General features: G+C 40.9%; 1 protein-coding gene across 1 annotated transcript in view; it reads left to right on the forward strand.

Annotated features, from left to right (window-relative positions):
- Positions 1-14,247, forward strand: part of RARS1 (arginyl-tRNA synthetase 1) — a 217,756-nt gene that overhangs the window by 156,676 nt on the left and 46,833 nt on the right. Inside the window, exon 12 of the mRNA XM_073620712.1 lies at positions 11,448-11,553. Within this exon, the coding sequence (XP_073476813.1) occupies positions 11,448-11,553 (106 nt within the window). The remainder of the gene's footprint in view (positions 1-11,447; positions 11,554-14,247) is intronic.

Consider the following 14,247-nt stretch of genomic DNA (forward strand, 5'->3'; position numbering starts at 1 on the left):
CCTCCTTCGTCTACCCAAGCTACGAGGGGGGTATTGCCTTACCGGACGCTAATCTCTACCTAATGGCATGCCATCTGACCAGGGTATTAGACTGGTGTCGGCATAGTGCCTTGAAGCATTGGGTGCAAATAGAATATGCCTTAGCAGAGACCAGACTGGAATCGTTGCTTTGGTGTAATAAGCCCATACTTGACCGAATAATTAACCACCCGACGGTGGGGGAAACGTGGCAAACGGTCCGCAAAGTTTTCCACAATTTTTTTGGTCGCACCGCTTCCGTCCCCACTCACTCCAATTGTTAGAAACCCAGCTTTTGCTCCAGGTCTCGAAGACCCCCTATTCTTGAAGCTGCTGGAGGTTGAGCGAGCTCAAGCAAGACACTTTCTTACCAATGGCGGGTGGAAGAACAGGCAACAAATCACAGAGGATCCAGCCCTGGCGGGTTTATCGTTTTGGCAAGATTCAGTTAACCCATTTTATTGGCTCCCTACCCCCATCTGAGTTGTTTGGGAGGCAATTAACCCCCTTTGAACTGATGTGCTTGGAACACACTCCGCTGACATGCTATCTCCCTGACTTACCAATTATTACTTGCTCAACCCCAAGACTCCAGATCTCCTTACATATCCAAGTGGGAACGGGACCTAGGGGTGCAATTTACAGAGAAACAAATAGATCGGCTCTTTCTTTTCGCTCATATGACATCTTGCTGCGCCAGACACGGCGGGATACAAGCTACTAGTCCGGTGGTACTACACCCCGGAAAGAATACATCAGATGTTCCCCCAGAGTACAAGCCTTTGTTGGAGATGTGGGGAGGAGACTGGCTCACTGCTCCATGTCTTCTGGTTCTGTCGAACCCTCCGTCCTTTCTGGACGGAAGTACGTCGCATAGTGCAAAAATTCACAGACCGAGAGATACCAGAGACCCCTGAATTCTTCCTTCTTCACCACCACGAGATCCCCACCAAAGTTTATAAGAAATCAATTATCTCTCTCCTGAGTACGGCGGCAAAGAGTTGCATCCCCCTGTTTTGGAAGCGGGCGCAGCCCCCCTCGGTGGCCTTGTGGTTGAGAAAGGTGTCAGAGATAAGGGCAATGGAAGACTTGGTGGCCATAGAGAAGGGCCTCAGTGAGCAATTTTCAAAAAAATGGTTTTGGTGGCACGAATTTGTATACTCTGAGGAATACAGTAAGCTTATGATCTAACCTCCCACGATATATCGACCTTGCGTGTTCTTCCCCCCCCCCTTTTTTTTTTTTCTTTTCTCCTCATTCGGGATCAAAAGGATCCACGCTACCTTCCTTTTTATATAAAATACGGTATTTGCCGTTAAGAGTGGTCATGTGTAATACAGAACCTCCCTATCCTTCTGCAAACTGATGTACCCCATGGATAATGTAAGCTATTCCTATGTATAAAATGACTGTACTTTTGAGTGCCATTGGAGAGACTATTCTCCCGGAATGTATCTGTATTTTCATATGATTACCTTTCAAAAATAAAATAAAGAATTAAAAAAAAAAGAATATTCTAGTTGGGAAATATATAAACTTGAATGGGGGGGGGGGGGGGGGACCATGTCTTTTTTTATATATATTATTATTTTATGCATGGTGGGTACCAAAACCATGTTTGAGAGGAAAAATATATATATATATAATAATGAATATAATCAAGCCCCGCTTGGGTGTTCAACACCCCAAGACAAGGGCAAAGAAAAAAGGGGAGCGAAGGGGGGGGGGGGGGATAGTGGGGGTGGGGGGGTTGGCAAGAAAAAGTTAGAGACTAAGTGAAAAGGAAAAAATTGATTAATTGAACATAATAGAATTACGGCCTAATTTCAGTGCAACGTATATGGATTTAAATAGCGAGCAAGGGGGAGGAAAGGGATTTTGATGGTGCAAACAGATAAATAGAAATTTTCGAAAAAAGATAATTTTAATTTAACATTTCAAGTTAAAAAACATATATAGACAATACATGGATTCACATAAAATACAGTTTTGATACAGTTACAGTGGTCAAACAAAATTTTGAGTGTATTTAATTTTTGGGAGATGATACAGTTGCAAGCATACTAGCCCGACATGTTTCGCTTTGTCGCTTTATCAAGGGATATGCAAGCCAGAGAAGGTAATATCATCCAACACTCATATAGTTCCCTATGTAGCCCCAGCCCTGGTCAATCGCCGCCAACCATCCACTAGCACCGAACAAACTGATTTGGCCACTTTTGGTGCAATCACAGGGGACAGGAAGGTATAATTTAAACTATTTAAACAAAGCCTGATGGTGGATACAGGTCTTCAAAAGAATTTTTTGATAATGCAGGAAAATATTCCAGTTACCGTCACTCGCACTGCATGAGACAAGTTCCACATTTGTCTGTTTGCACCGGCAAAATCCCTTTCCTCCCCCTTGCTTGCTATTTATATCTTCTCAGGGATGTGGTGCCTATTTACTTGGGTGTTTCATTCCTAATCGGAACCAACTTTTTTGCCATTTGTATATGGATTTACTTACTAAGGATGGATACGCCCACCACCTCAAGGATTTAATTATTATGATAATCATCTAGACAAGAGTAATACCTAGGATAAAAGCAAAAAGAGCAAAAAATCTGAATATTTTTATAGAATCGTGGACATCTCTAAAGCCTCGTTCATACCCCCAGGTGACAAGGCATCAAGGGAGTAGATCCAGAATGTTTCGCGTTCACAAAGCCTGTAAAACCTCTCTGCCTCAGACAGATTTCTTGGCATTTGTTCCAGTATCCATAACTTAAGGCCATCAGTGGAACCTTTGTGACATTTACATAGTAAGGTTGAATAAAGACACCAGTCCATCCAGTTCAACCTGAGTGTGGGTGCGTGTCTAGAATTATCCCTATTTATTTAAGGTACCCATATAGTGCCGTCAATCCACGCAGCACTCCACACATACATCAGTCCCTACCCCCAAGGAGCTTACAATCCAAGGTCCCCAACTCACATTCATATACCAGGGCCAATTTTGGACAGAAGCCAATTAACCTACCAGCATGTCTTTGGAGTGTGGGAGGAAACCGGAGTACCCGGAGGAAACCCATGCAGGCACAGGGAGAATATGCAAACTCCAGGGAGGTAGTGTCGTGGTTTGGATACGAACCAGCGACCCCTTTTACTGCTAGGCAAGAGTGCTACCCACTACACCACTGTGCCGCCCTTGTCATTTGGAGAAATGACGAGGAACGCTATGTTTGTCTTTGCCTTCCTCGATCTTTCTGCGGTGCTTGCCAAATCTCTGTCGAAGTGAACGAATAGTGCGGCCTACATAGAGTAGGTGGCAGGGCAACAAAGGCAATAAACCACAAAATCGGATGAACAATTGTAAAATTCACTGATATCGTAAGTTTTACCTTTGGTAGTGAATTGTTTCTGACCATGTTGTACGTAACTGCATGTTTTGCATAAAGATTTTTTGCATTGAAACATACCAAACAATAGGAGTAAGCGTATCTGTGGTATAGACTGAGTAGGACGAGGTTTTAGCATACTGGGGGCAATTGTATTTTTTTATATTCGGTGCTTTTCTATGTGTGACTTTGGGGATGTTGGGCAGTAAGGTCTTTAAATGTAAATCTTCTACTAGTATGGACCAATGTTTCTTTAAGATTGATTCCATTTTTTTGTGGTCATAATGGAATCTGGTAGTAAAGCAAACTGATCAAAAACCCCTTTGTCTCTCTGTAATTGTGTGTCTTGTGTGTAGTATGTGTAGGCCTCTTGGATCAGTGATTCTGAATATCCTTTATCTCTAAGTTTTTTACTGAGTACATTACTTTGTTCTATGAAATCCGTGATATTTGTTCAATTACGCCTTAGTCGGCAAAATTGTCCTCTAGAGATATTGTTTTTCCACTTATGATAATGGGAACTCCTGTAGTGTAATAGAGAGTTCCCGGCTGTTGGTTTGGAATAATTCCTAGCGTGGATTACATCCTCAACGTGATACAGCTCTAAGTCAAATATGCCAATTTTTCTGCATCTGAAACATGGGTAAAACTCAAGCATGTGGATTGTCATTACAGTGGTTAACAAAATCTTGGATGTCTTGGGTAGAACCATTCCAGATAATAACAATATCGTCTATATATCTACCGTGGTAAATAAGATGTTTGGAATATGGATTGTTGTTCCATATGTACTTATGCTCCCATAAGCCCATTGACAAATTGGCATACGAGGGAGCAAAGTTAGCTCCCGTGGCAGTGCCTTGGACTTGCACATAATATTGTTCCTCAGACAAAATAATTGTGCTGAAGACAAAACTCTGTACATTGCAAGATGAATAAGGCTTGTCTGTTGGTCACGTATTGGTCCTGAAACAGGAAATGATCCAAAGCTGCTAGTCCAAAAGCAAGTGGAATTGATGTATATAATGAACTTACATTTGGTGACATCCAAATATAGTCGCTGTTCCAGGAGTAGGGTTTAAGTAGTTCAAGCAAGTGTGTGCCATCTCTGATATATGATTGCAAACCTTGGGCCAAAGGCTGGAGATAATAGTCTATATATTTTGACAGACCTGAGGTAATGCTGTCCATAGCAGCTATAATGGGTCTACCCGGGGATTGGTGAGAATTTTATGAACTTTAGGGGATATGGTAAAAATAGGGGGTACGATAAAAATCTTTAATCAAAAAGGAAACCTCAGATTTTTCTAAAATTTTAGCAATGTTTCTTCAGGAGAAAGAATATGACTGGAAGGTTGAAGATTTTTACAGTTTGCGAGACTTGAAGTGGCTCGCATCTGTTTTTTTCTTCCCCCTCTGCCGCATTTCCGTCGTATTTTCTTTTTTGCGGAGCTACTGGAGAGGGATTCATTACTAAAAAAAGAGTCATGGACCAAAGTACTGAGGCTAATGTCTAATGGTAATTGGGAACCAAAACACAAAAGATTGTTCGTGGTGGTGGTGCGAAAAGATGTGGTGGAGGCCATGGCACTCACTTGCTTGAACTACTTAAACCCTACTCCTGGAACAGTGACTATATTTGGATGTCGCAGGATGTAAGTTCAATTTATACATCAGTTCCCCTTGCTTTTGGACTAGCAGCTTTGGATCATTTCCTGTTTCAGGACCAATACTTGAACAACAGACAAGCCTAATTCATTTTCGAATGTACGGAGTTTTATCTTCAGCACAATTTTGTCTTTGAGGAACAATATTATTTGCAAGTCCAAGGCACTGCCATGGGAAATATAACTTTGCTCCCTCGTTTGCCAATTTGTCAATGGGCTTATGGGAGCATAAGTACATATGGCACAACAATCCATATTCTAAACATCTTATTTACCACTGTAGATATATAGACAATATTGTCATTATCTGGAATGGTTCTACCCAAGACATCCAAGATTTTGTTAACCACTGTAATGACAATCCACATGGCTTGAGTTTTACCCATGTTTCAGATGCAGAAAAATTGGCATTTCTTGACTTAGAGCTGTATCACGTTGAGGATGTAATCCACGCTAGGAATTATTCCAAACCAACAGCCGGCAACTCCCTATTACACTACAGGAGTTCCCATTATCATAAGTGGAAAAACAATATCCCTAAAGGACAATTTTGCCGACTAAGGCGTAATTGTACAAATATCACTGATTTCACAGAACAAAGTAATGCACTCAGTAAAAAACTTAAGAGATAAAGGCTATCCAGAATTACAGAGAGACAAAGGGGTTTTTGATCAATCAGTTCAGTTTACTACCAGATTCCATTATGACCACAAAAAAATGGAATCAGTCTTAAAGAAACATTGGCCCATACTATTAGAAGATTTACATTTAAAAATCTTACTGCCCAATATCCCCAAAGTTACATATAGAAGAGCACCGAATATAAAAAATAAAATTGCCCCCAATAAGCTAAAACCTCATCCTACTCAGTCTATACCACACATATGCTTACTCCCACTGTTTGGTATGTTTCAAAGCAAAAAATCTTTATGCAAAACATGCAGTTACGTACAACATGGTCAGAAACAATTCACTACCAAAGGTAAAACTTATGATATCAGTGAATTTTACAATTGTTCATCTGATTTTGTGGTTTATTGCCTTTGTTGCCCCTGCCACCTACTCTTTGTAGGCCGCATTATTCGTCCACTTCGACAGGGACTTGGCAAGCACTGCAGAAAGATCGAGAAAGGCAAAGACAAACATAGCGTTCCTCGTCATTTCTGCAAATGTTACAAAGGCTCCACTGATGGCCTTAAGGTATGGGTATTGGAACAAATGCCAAAAAAATCTGTCTGAGGCAGAGAGGTTTTACAGGCTTTGTGAGCGCAAAACATTCTGGATCTACTCCCTTGATGCCTTGTCACCTGGGGGTATGAACGAGATGTCCACGATTCTATAACAATATTCCGATTTTTTTTTTTTTTTTGTTCTTTTATCCTAGGTATTACTCTTGTCTTGATGATTATCATAATAATTAAATCCTTGGGGTGGTGGGCGTATCAATCCTTAGTAAGTAGATCCATATATGTTGTACTGTAATTAGGCGTAATTCTATTATGTTCAATTAATCAATTTTTTCCTTTTCACTTAGTCTCTAACTTTTTCTTGCCAACCCCCCCCCCCTCATTATCCCCCTCCCCCCTTCCCTCCCTCCTCATTATCCCCCTCCCCCCTTCCCTCCCTCCTCATTATCCCCCTCCCCCCTTCCCTCCCCTTTTTTCTTTGCCCTTGTCTTGGGGTGTTGAACACCCAAGCGGGGCTTGATTATATTCATTATTATATATTTTTTTTCCCTCCCAAACATGTTTTTGGTACCCACCATACATAAAATAATAATATATGTATAAAAAAAAATGGTTCCCCCCCAGTTTATATATTTCCCAACTAGAATATTCTTAATGGCATTCTCACCAAACACAATGTTTTATATATTCATATGCATGAGGTTTTTTAAATATACAAATGTATATAATAATTTCTTACATGACTATTTTTAAATGCTTACACTTCACAACCTTTTCGCCATTATTTTAATCCTTATATCAATTCAACCTGAATTTTAAGAAGTCTCTTGGTCAATTAATTTATCATTAGATGTATATAAAATTTTATTATGTATTCATTTATCCCATGCAACGGTGACACCAGAATTAATCAATTAACTATTATTAATATAATTTTAAAGTGTATTGTCCATATATGATTTTATCTATTATGTCATTATTGCTTATTTTTTATAAAAATTATGCATATGTATTTATCATCTATATATTATTTATGTATGTGTGTGTACATATATCAATATGTGTGTGTGTGTGTGTATATATATATATATATATATATATATATATATATATATATATATATATATATATATAATGTATTTATTTTTTCTGCTCCCACCCCCCTCCCTGCCCATTTGCCCTAGTTCTTGTATCCCCATCTTTCCTCCGAATTTGTTATATTACTTCAGTGCATCTATTCTACAGTATGTTAGTGGATGTTTTTCACTGCATCCACTAGATGGCAGCAAACCGATGCACATATAAGGCTGTAACAGCCTATGTCCCCTATGCTTGAAGAAGGAGCACGCCTGTTTTTCTATACGGAGCACATGCTCCGAAACCTCATCGCTACTGCCCGTGACGTCACCGCGCCCGACACCTGCGTTCCACCGCTGACCAGAGCCAAGCCTCGGTCCCAGCTCCCATTGATCATCCAGAAATCCTGCTGGACAGGACTCCTCACACATGAATTTGCTACAAACAGGCGAAAAAACGCTGGACTGGCACCACACTAAGAGGACAATGTGCTGGAAATCTCTCTTATTTCATGTAAGTGGATTTATGCACCTGTAAATATATTAAATGCAACTGGCTCTAACCTGGTGGCGCCTCTTCTGTTCTGTTCTTTTTGCAGCTACCTGGAATACCTAGGTTAGATTCTCAACCTAGAAAAATCCTCCTTAAAACCATCAAGGAGATTGGAGTACTTGGATCTGATCATAGATACAACTCGGAAGAGTGTGTTTTTGCCCCAGGCAAAGATCAGTTCCATAAGGGAACTGATTCAGGTGGTCAAAGCAAAGAAGAATCCTTCTATTCAACTTTGCATGAGATTGTTGGGAAAGGTGGTGGCTTCATTCGAGGCCGTTCCTTATGCTCAGTTTCATTCGAGACTGCTGCAAAATAGTATCCTGTCAACTTGGAACAAGAAGGTCCAAGCTCTAGACTTCCCAATGCGTTTATCCCCAAAAGTTGCCTCAGTTGGTTGATAAGCCAGTATCTCCAAAAAGGAAAATAATTTCTACCAGTTATCTGGAAAGTGGTAACAACAGATGCCAGCCTTCTGGGCTGGGGAGCATTCCTAGAAGAAGCGTCTGTCCAGGGAAGATGGTCCAAATCAGAAATTACCTTGTCCATCAATATTCTAGAGATTCGGGCAGCTCATCTGGCCCTGAAAGCCTGGAAGCGCAGATTACGGAATTGTCCTGTCCGGATCCAATCCGACAATGCCACACTAGTGGCCTATATCAATCACCAAGGGTGGCGCGAGAAGTCGTGCGGCCCAGAGAGAGGTAAATCATATCCTATCTTGGGCAGAAGACAACATTCCTTGCCTATCGGCAGTCTTCATTCCAGGAATAGAGATTGGCAAGCAGACTACTTGAGTCGCCAACAGTTCTTCCCGAGAGAATGGTTTCTTCACCCCAACATCTTTATGTCAAAGATGGCGAATTCCTGACGTGCCTGTTCGCTTCCAGGTTCAACAAAAAGATCGACAACTTTGTGTCAAGGACAAAGGATCTGCTGGCATGCGGAACAGATGCCTTGGTTTTTCCGTGGGATCAGTTTTCAGTAATCTGTGCGTTCCCTCCTGTTCTGCTGCTTCTGCGCTTTCTTCGCAGGATCAAGCAGGAAGGGAAGGAGGTGATTCTTGTGGCCCAGGAGATCTTGGTATGCAGAGATCATAAAGATGGCGGTAGGGGAACCTACTACCTTGGCCAGACCTTCTCTCGCAAGGTCCGGTATTTCATCCTACCTTACAAGCGCTAAATTTAATGGTTTGGCTATTGAGACCCACATTTTGAAAGACCGTGGGCTATCATGTTCAGTAGTTTCTACTTTGGTTAGTGCTAGGAAGCCGGCCTTCAGAGTCATACATTCTAGAGTCTGGAAGGCATATGACTCCTGGTGTGAATACAGGGATTGGCACCCCAGGAAATATGTCATGGGTAGGATCCTTGAATTTCTACAGATGGAATTAGAAATGAAGCTGGCCTTGAGTACTATCAAAGGCCAGGTGTCGGCCTTATCTGTATTTTTTTTAACGACCACTTGCTTCACACTCTCTGGTTCGTTCATAGCTTTATTCAGGGGGTAACACGGATTAATCCTCCAGTTAGGTCACCCCTGAACCCTTGGGACTTGAATTTAGTCCTGTCGGCGTTACAGAGACAGCCTTTTGAGCCGATTCGAGATATTCCCTTGGTCCTTTTGACAAGGAAATTAGTATTTCTGATTGCCATATCTTCTGCAAGAAGAGTATCAAAGTTGGCTCATCCTAATTTCCTACCGAAGGTCGTGTCCGGTTTTCATTGAAACCGGGATATTGTTCTGCCTTCATTTTTTCCAGAACCTCATTCTGCGGAAGAGAGGTCACTACATTCTCTTGATGTGGTGAGAGCAGTCAAGGTCTACTTAAAGGCGACTGCTCAGATTCGTAAAACAGATGTTTTGTTTGTGTTGCCAGAAGGTCCTAAGAGGACAGGCAGCGTCGAAATCTACTATTTCTAAATTGATTCGTCAAGTGATTGTTCAAGCTTATGGTTTATAGAGGAAAATTCCACCTTTTCATATTAAAGCGCACTCCACCAGAGCTGTTAGTACTTCTTGGGCAATGCATCACCAGATTTCCGTGGCTCAAATCTGCAAGGCCGCAACTTGGTCTTCAGTCCATACATTTACCAGATTCTATCAAGTAGATGTAAAAGGTCATGAGGATATCGCCTTTGAGCGCAGTGTACTGCAGGCAGCAGTATAAGTCATCTAGTCTCTTAGTGCCCTATTTTTGTTGTCTCCCTCCCTTCATTTGGCATTGCTATGGGATATCCCACATAGTAACTACTATGGCTCTGTGTCCAGTGATCTACAATAAGAAAATAGGATTTTTAAAACAGCTTACCTGTAAAATCCTTTTCTTTGAAGTACATCACGGGACACAAATGTCCCTCTCTTCTTTTTGGTATACACGTGTATTGCTTTGCTACAAAACTGAGGTACTCCCAGTATGGGAGGGGGTTTTATAGGGAGTGGACTTCTTGTCTTAGGGTGTGCCAGTGTCCATCACCTGAAGGTGGCCTATAACCCACATAGTAACTACTATGGCTCTTTGTCCCGTGATGTACTTCAAAGAAAAGGATTTTACAGGTAAGCTGTTTTAAAAATCCTATTTTTTACATTTTTCTACATTAAAGGTAGAATTTTCTCTGGGGGTGGCAAAGATGTCCATCTTCATGTCCCCACCTTAGCTCAACTGTCTGCATTTAGCAGTCAGGGGACTTCTAGTTTGTGGCTTTGTTTTTTGGTTTAGCCACAACTCCAAGGATTTTTAACTGGTACAGTCCAAGAAGGTCCCAGTACTCAGAGCAAATATCCCCACCAGCATATACCCCCTTGTTTTTACCACACTGGCCAGACTTTCTCTCTCTGATCAATCCTCATCAGTCAATTATCTTAAATGGCATAGCTATTGAAGCCCTGGTTCTAAAAGAATGGGGCTTGACTGTAGCTGACATATCCACTATGATTGAGCTTGCAAGCCCCCATCTTGCCCTAATTATCAGCATGATTGGAAATCATTTTTTCAGTGGTGCCAGTGTGTCAAATCCTAGGACCTTTTACTGCAAGCAAGCTTCGACCAGAGTCTGTCATTAAGCACCATCAAGGGACAAATAACTGCTCTGTCCATCCTTTTCCTATGGCCAATTGTGTCTTACTCCCTAAAATGTACTTTGTATGTATGGTATTCTTAGCAACATCCTGTTTGGACATACCATAAGATCTGCATGTTGGGTGGTTTTTTTTATGACCTTTGGAAGGGGTAGAAAACAACAGCAGGGAAACCTTAATCACTGATGCCTCTGCTAAAATAAAGAAATGGGTTAAGGTGGATACATACAGTAGGTCAAATAGTAAGGCTGTGCAAAAGAACATTCTCCCAGAAAGACCTGCATATAACCATTGTAAATAGATTATTTTTTCTACTTTGTGGTTGACTGTAGTTAATAATCGCACATTTCCAGGTTATCTTGTTATTTTCATATCTGATATGATCAGTCGTGTAAGGAAAAAAAATAATCTGGAATTTGTAGCAATTTTGACTGTTCTTCCATTTTACCCAGATGAGTCCTCTTACTTTGAATTTGTTTATTTTTCAGGAAAAAATTTAAAACTAGGTCAGGTGACACAGTGAGATTAATTGACTTATTGGAAGAGGGGCTGAAACGCTCAATGGACAAGCTAAAGGAGAAAGAGAGGGATAAGGTAAACAACCTAATGTGTGCATTACCAAACATCTTATTTATTATGTTTGGTGGAAGATTATCATGACGAGCATTTTTGTCTCCTCCTCTATGTCAACTAATAAACAGACTGCTCCTGCCAATGAGGGGACAGGAAGCAGACCGTGAATATTAACAGCTTCATGCACAACCCATTTTTCCTGTCCTGTTGAAGTCAGGACATAGAGACATTGAGTCGCAGAAGTTCAAATTCTATAATATTTCTAAATCTTATGTGGTTGGTACTCCCTTCATTGTGGAGGGCTTCAACTTTTCTTGAGTGAACTCCAGGGTTACCCTCATGGATGCATACTTTTATTATAGGGTAAATTAGGCAAATGCCTTTGTTAGAATATTGTTCATATGCAAGTAGTAGCATAGCCATTTTCATAAACCTCTTGCCTCAGATTTCCTATGCTTTGGCTTTTGAGCTGCAGAATCCAGAATAGGTACAGTGTCATCATCTGCAGCTTTTCTTAAAAGGATACTTGGTAAACCTACCACGAAGGCCCTTGTTCGGGCACTTCCTTTTGTACTCCTGCGTTTTCCCCCTTTCACATGGACATTCAGTGGAGACTGTAAGTGGTCCTTTCAACACTCAGGCCTGGTCTACTGTTGTCACCATCAGGAAATCCATCCTGAGTGGCAGCATTGAGCTTCAAAGATGGATGAAAAAGGGTAAAAAAAAAACACCTCTAGCAAACTAAATGTAGTTCAGTTAGTTTTTATACCTGGTTTAACAGCCTTTATTCAAATTTGACAAAAAAAACTTTTTAATAGCTGTAACATTCGCTGAGAGGATGTGAGAGTTGCAAGCCCCATCCATTAGAGCCTCATTTATGAGATTCCTTGTAGGCCATGTAATAGAATACCGCCTTTATTTCTGTCTACGATTGTGTTTTGGTTCTAAATATATTTCTGCACTATTTTTACCCATTTGCCTGAATCCTACTAATGTGTTTCATAAAAAATGTACTGATTATAGATTTTAGATGGTGCATACCTATTTAATTAGACAGTTAAATATTTCATTTCCAAGGTCCACGAATCTAAGGTATACAAAGGTTATAGTTTGCAGGGCAAAGCAATAACCTTTACAAACCTTAGGGGAGCCCCCTGTTTGCCTAAAGCATACTCCACTAGGTCAGTCGGTGGAATGTCCATCTTTTAGCAGTGTCCTAAAATGGAAACAATCAAAATTGATATTTGAAAAAATTAATAACAAAAAAATCCATATACATTGTGCAAAAGTGCTCCAATCATAAAGTGCTGTTGTGCTCCAAACTTCCGGTGCGCCACACACCCCTCCAGTGTCCCCACTCACCGAAAAGAATGGACCCCTAGCTTTTCAGTCCAGGGGTCGTTAAGGTTGTAACACTGGCCATGAATGGCAAAAGGATCCAAATGAAGATCTCCCCCAAACGTGATGGTCACATGTGGACAAAGGTCACCGAAAAATGAAAAGAGGGACTGATAATGAAGTACAGTTTGGCTATGCTTTATTGCGCAAACGTGAATAGGTACTTACAGGCTAAAAGCATTAAAACGATCATCGAAATTACAAGGTTCAACATCGGGAAACGCTGCATCCAGCGTGCGTTCCACTGGAACCGGAAGTGACGCTGTTTGGACTCGTAGACCGGGAATTGCAGCAACGCGTTTTGCCCTCCCAGGCGGCTTTATTAAGGACCTCATTTCCAGTTAAGAGAGCCAAGTTTATATATTCACTGCATTCATTGCATATATATGCTTTTTTTCTAACCATAAAATATGGCTTGAACACTGTGCTAGTCTCAGACACACACAAAGCATGGCTCAAGGGTTTTTCTTTTTCTTTGTTAAATCTTTCTTCAAATTTCAAGATACTTATGACAGTTTAAGCATAGGGCATAATTAGGCAGCCTGATACACAACATAACAAAGCTTCCACAGACATGATGATGATCACAGATAGATGATGTTCAGGTCATCATTATTGACTACGTTACCTGCTTGCAGATCATGACTGATTCCCTGGTGGAAAAGGACAACTGACTTTTTTTTATAGGCTGTTACTTCCTTAGTTACCACCTTCCTGATTTACTGGATATCTCCATTTATCAGTATTCCATATGGTTAGTGTAGTAGATGATATAATGAAATTAAATAATTAATACCTGTAGAATAGTCTTTCTCACCGGTCCAACAGACATGGTCAAAACAGAAGCCAGGCGCAAACATAGATGACCAAGGAAACCTTTATGATAGCTTAATCCCAACCTGAGGTCACTGCTCCCAAATTCAAAAGACAAGAGAGGAAACATATAAACCAATAAAGGAGAGCTGTTCCAAAGGATGGTTGAGAGTCAATAAAGGAAAATCCATGTAGATAATAGAAAATGTATTAGCAGATAAACAAAAAGTATATAAAGCTGCCGAGGGATGCATACATATCCAAAGCAAATGTAAAGTTAATAATGTTGAAGTATGCCCTGTGTAATAAACCTCACAGTTGCTGCAAAAAACCCTCAGGAGCCAGGAGAGATGGAAAAGAAGGCTGTCATACCTCCAATGCTAGGATGAGTGCTCCAGATATCAGGAATACCTGTAGGTGCTCTGGGACGTGAAGAGTGGACCCAATTGCCAGAAGCAAAGGACTGTCCACCAACCCAAAACCTCACAGTACGCCCAGGGAGAA

This window comes from Aquarana catesbeiana, linkage group LG03, assembly GCF_042186555.1.
Source record: "Aquarana catesbeiana isolate 2022-GZ linkage group LG03, ASM4218655v1, whole genome shotgun sequence".
NCBI classification, from domain to species: Eukaryota; Metazoa; Chordata; class Amphibia; order Anura; family Ranidae; genus Aquarana; species Aquarana catesbeiana.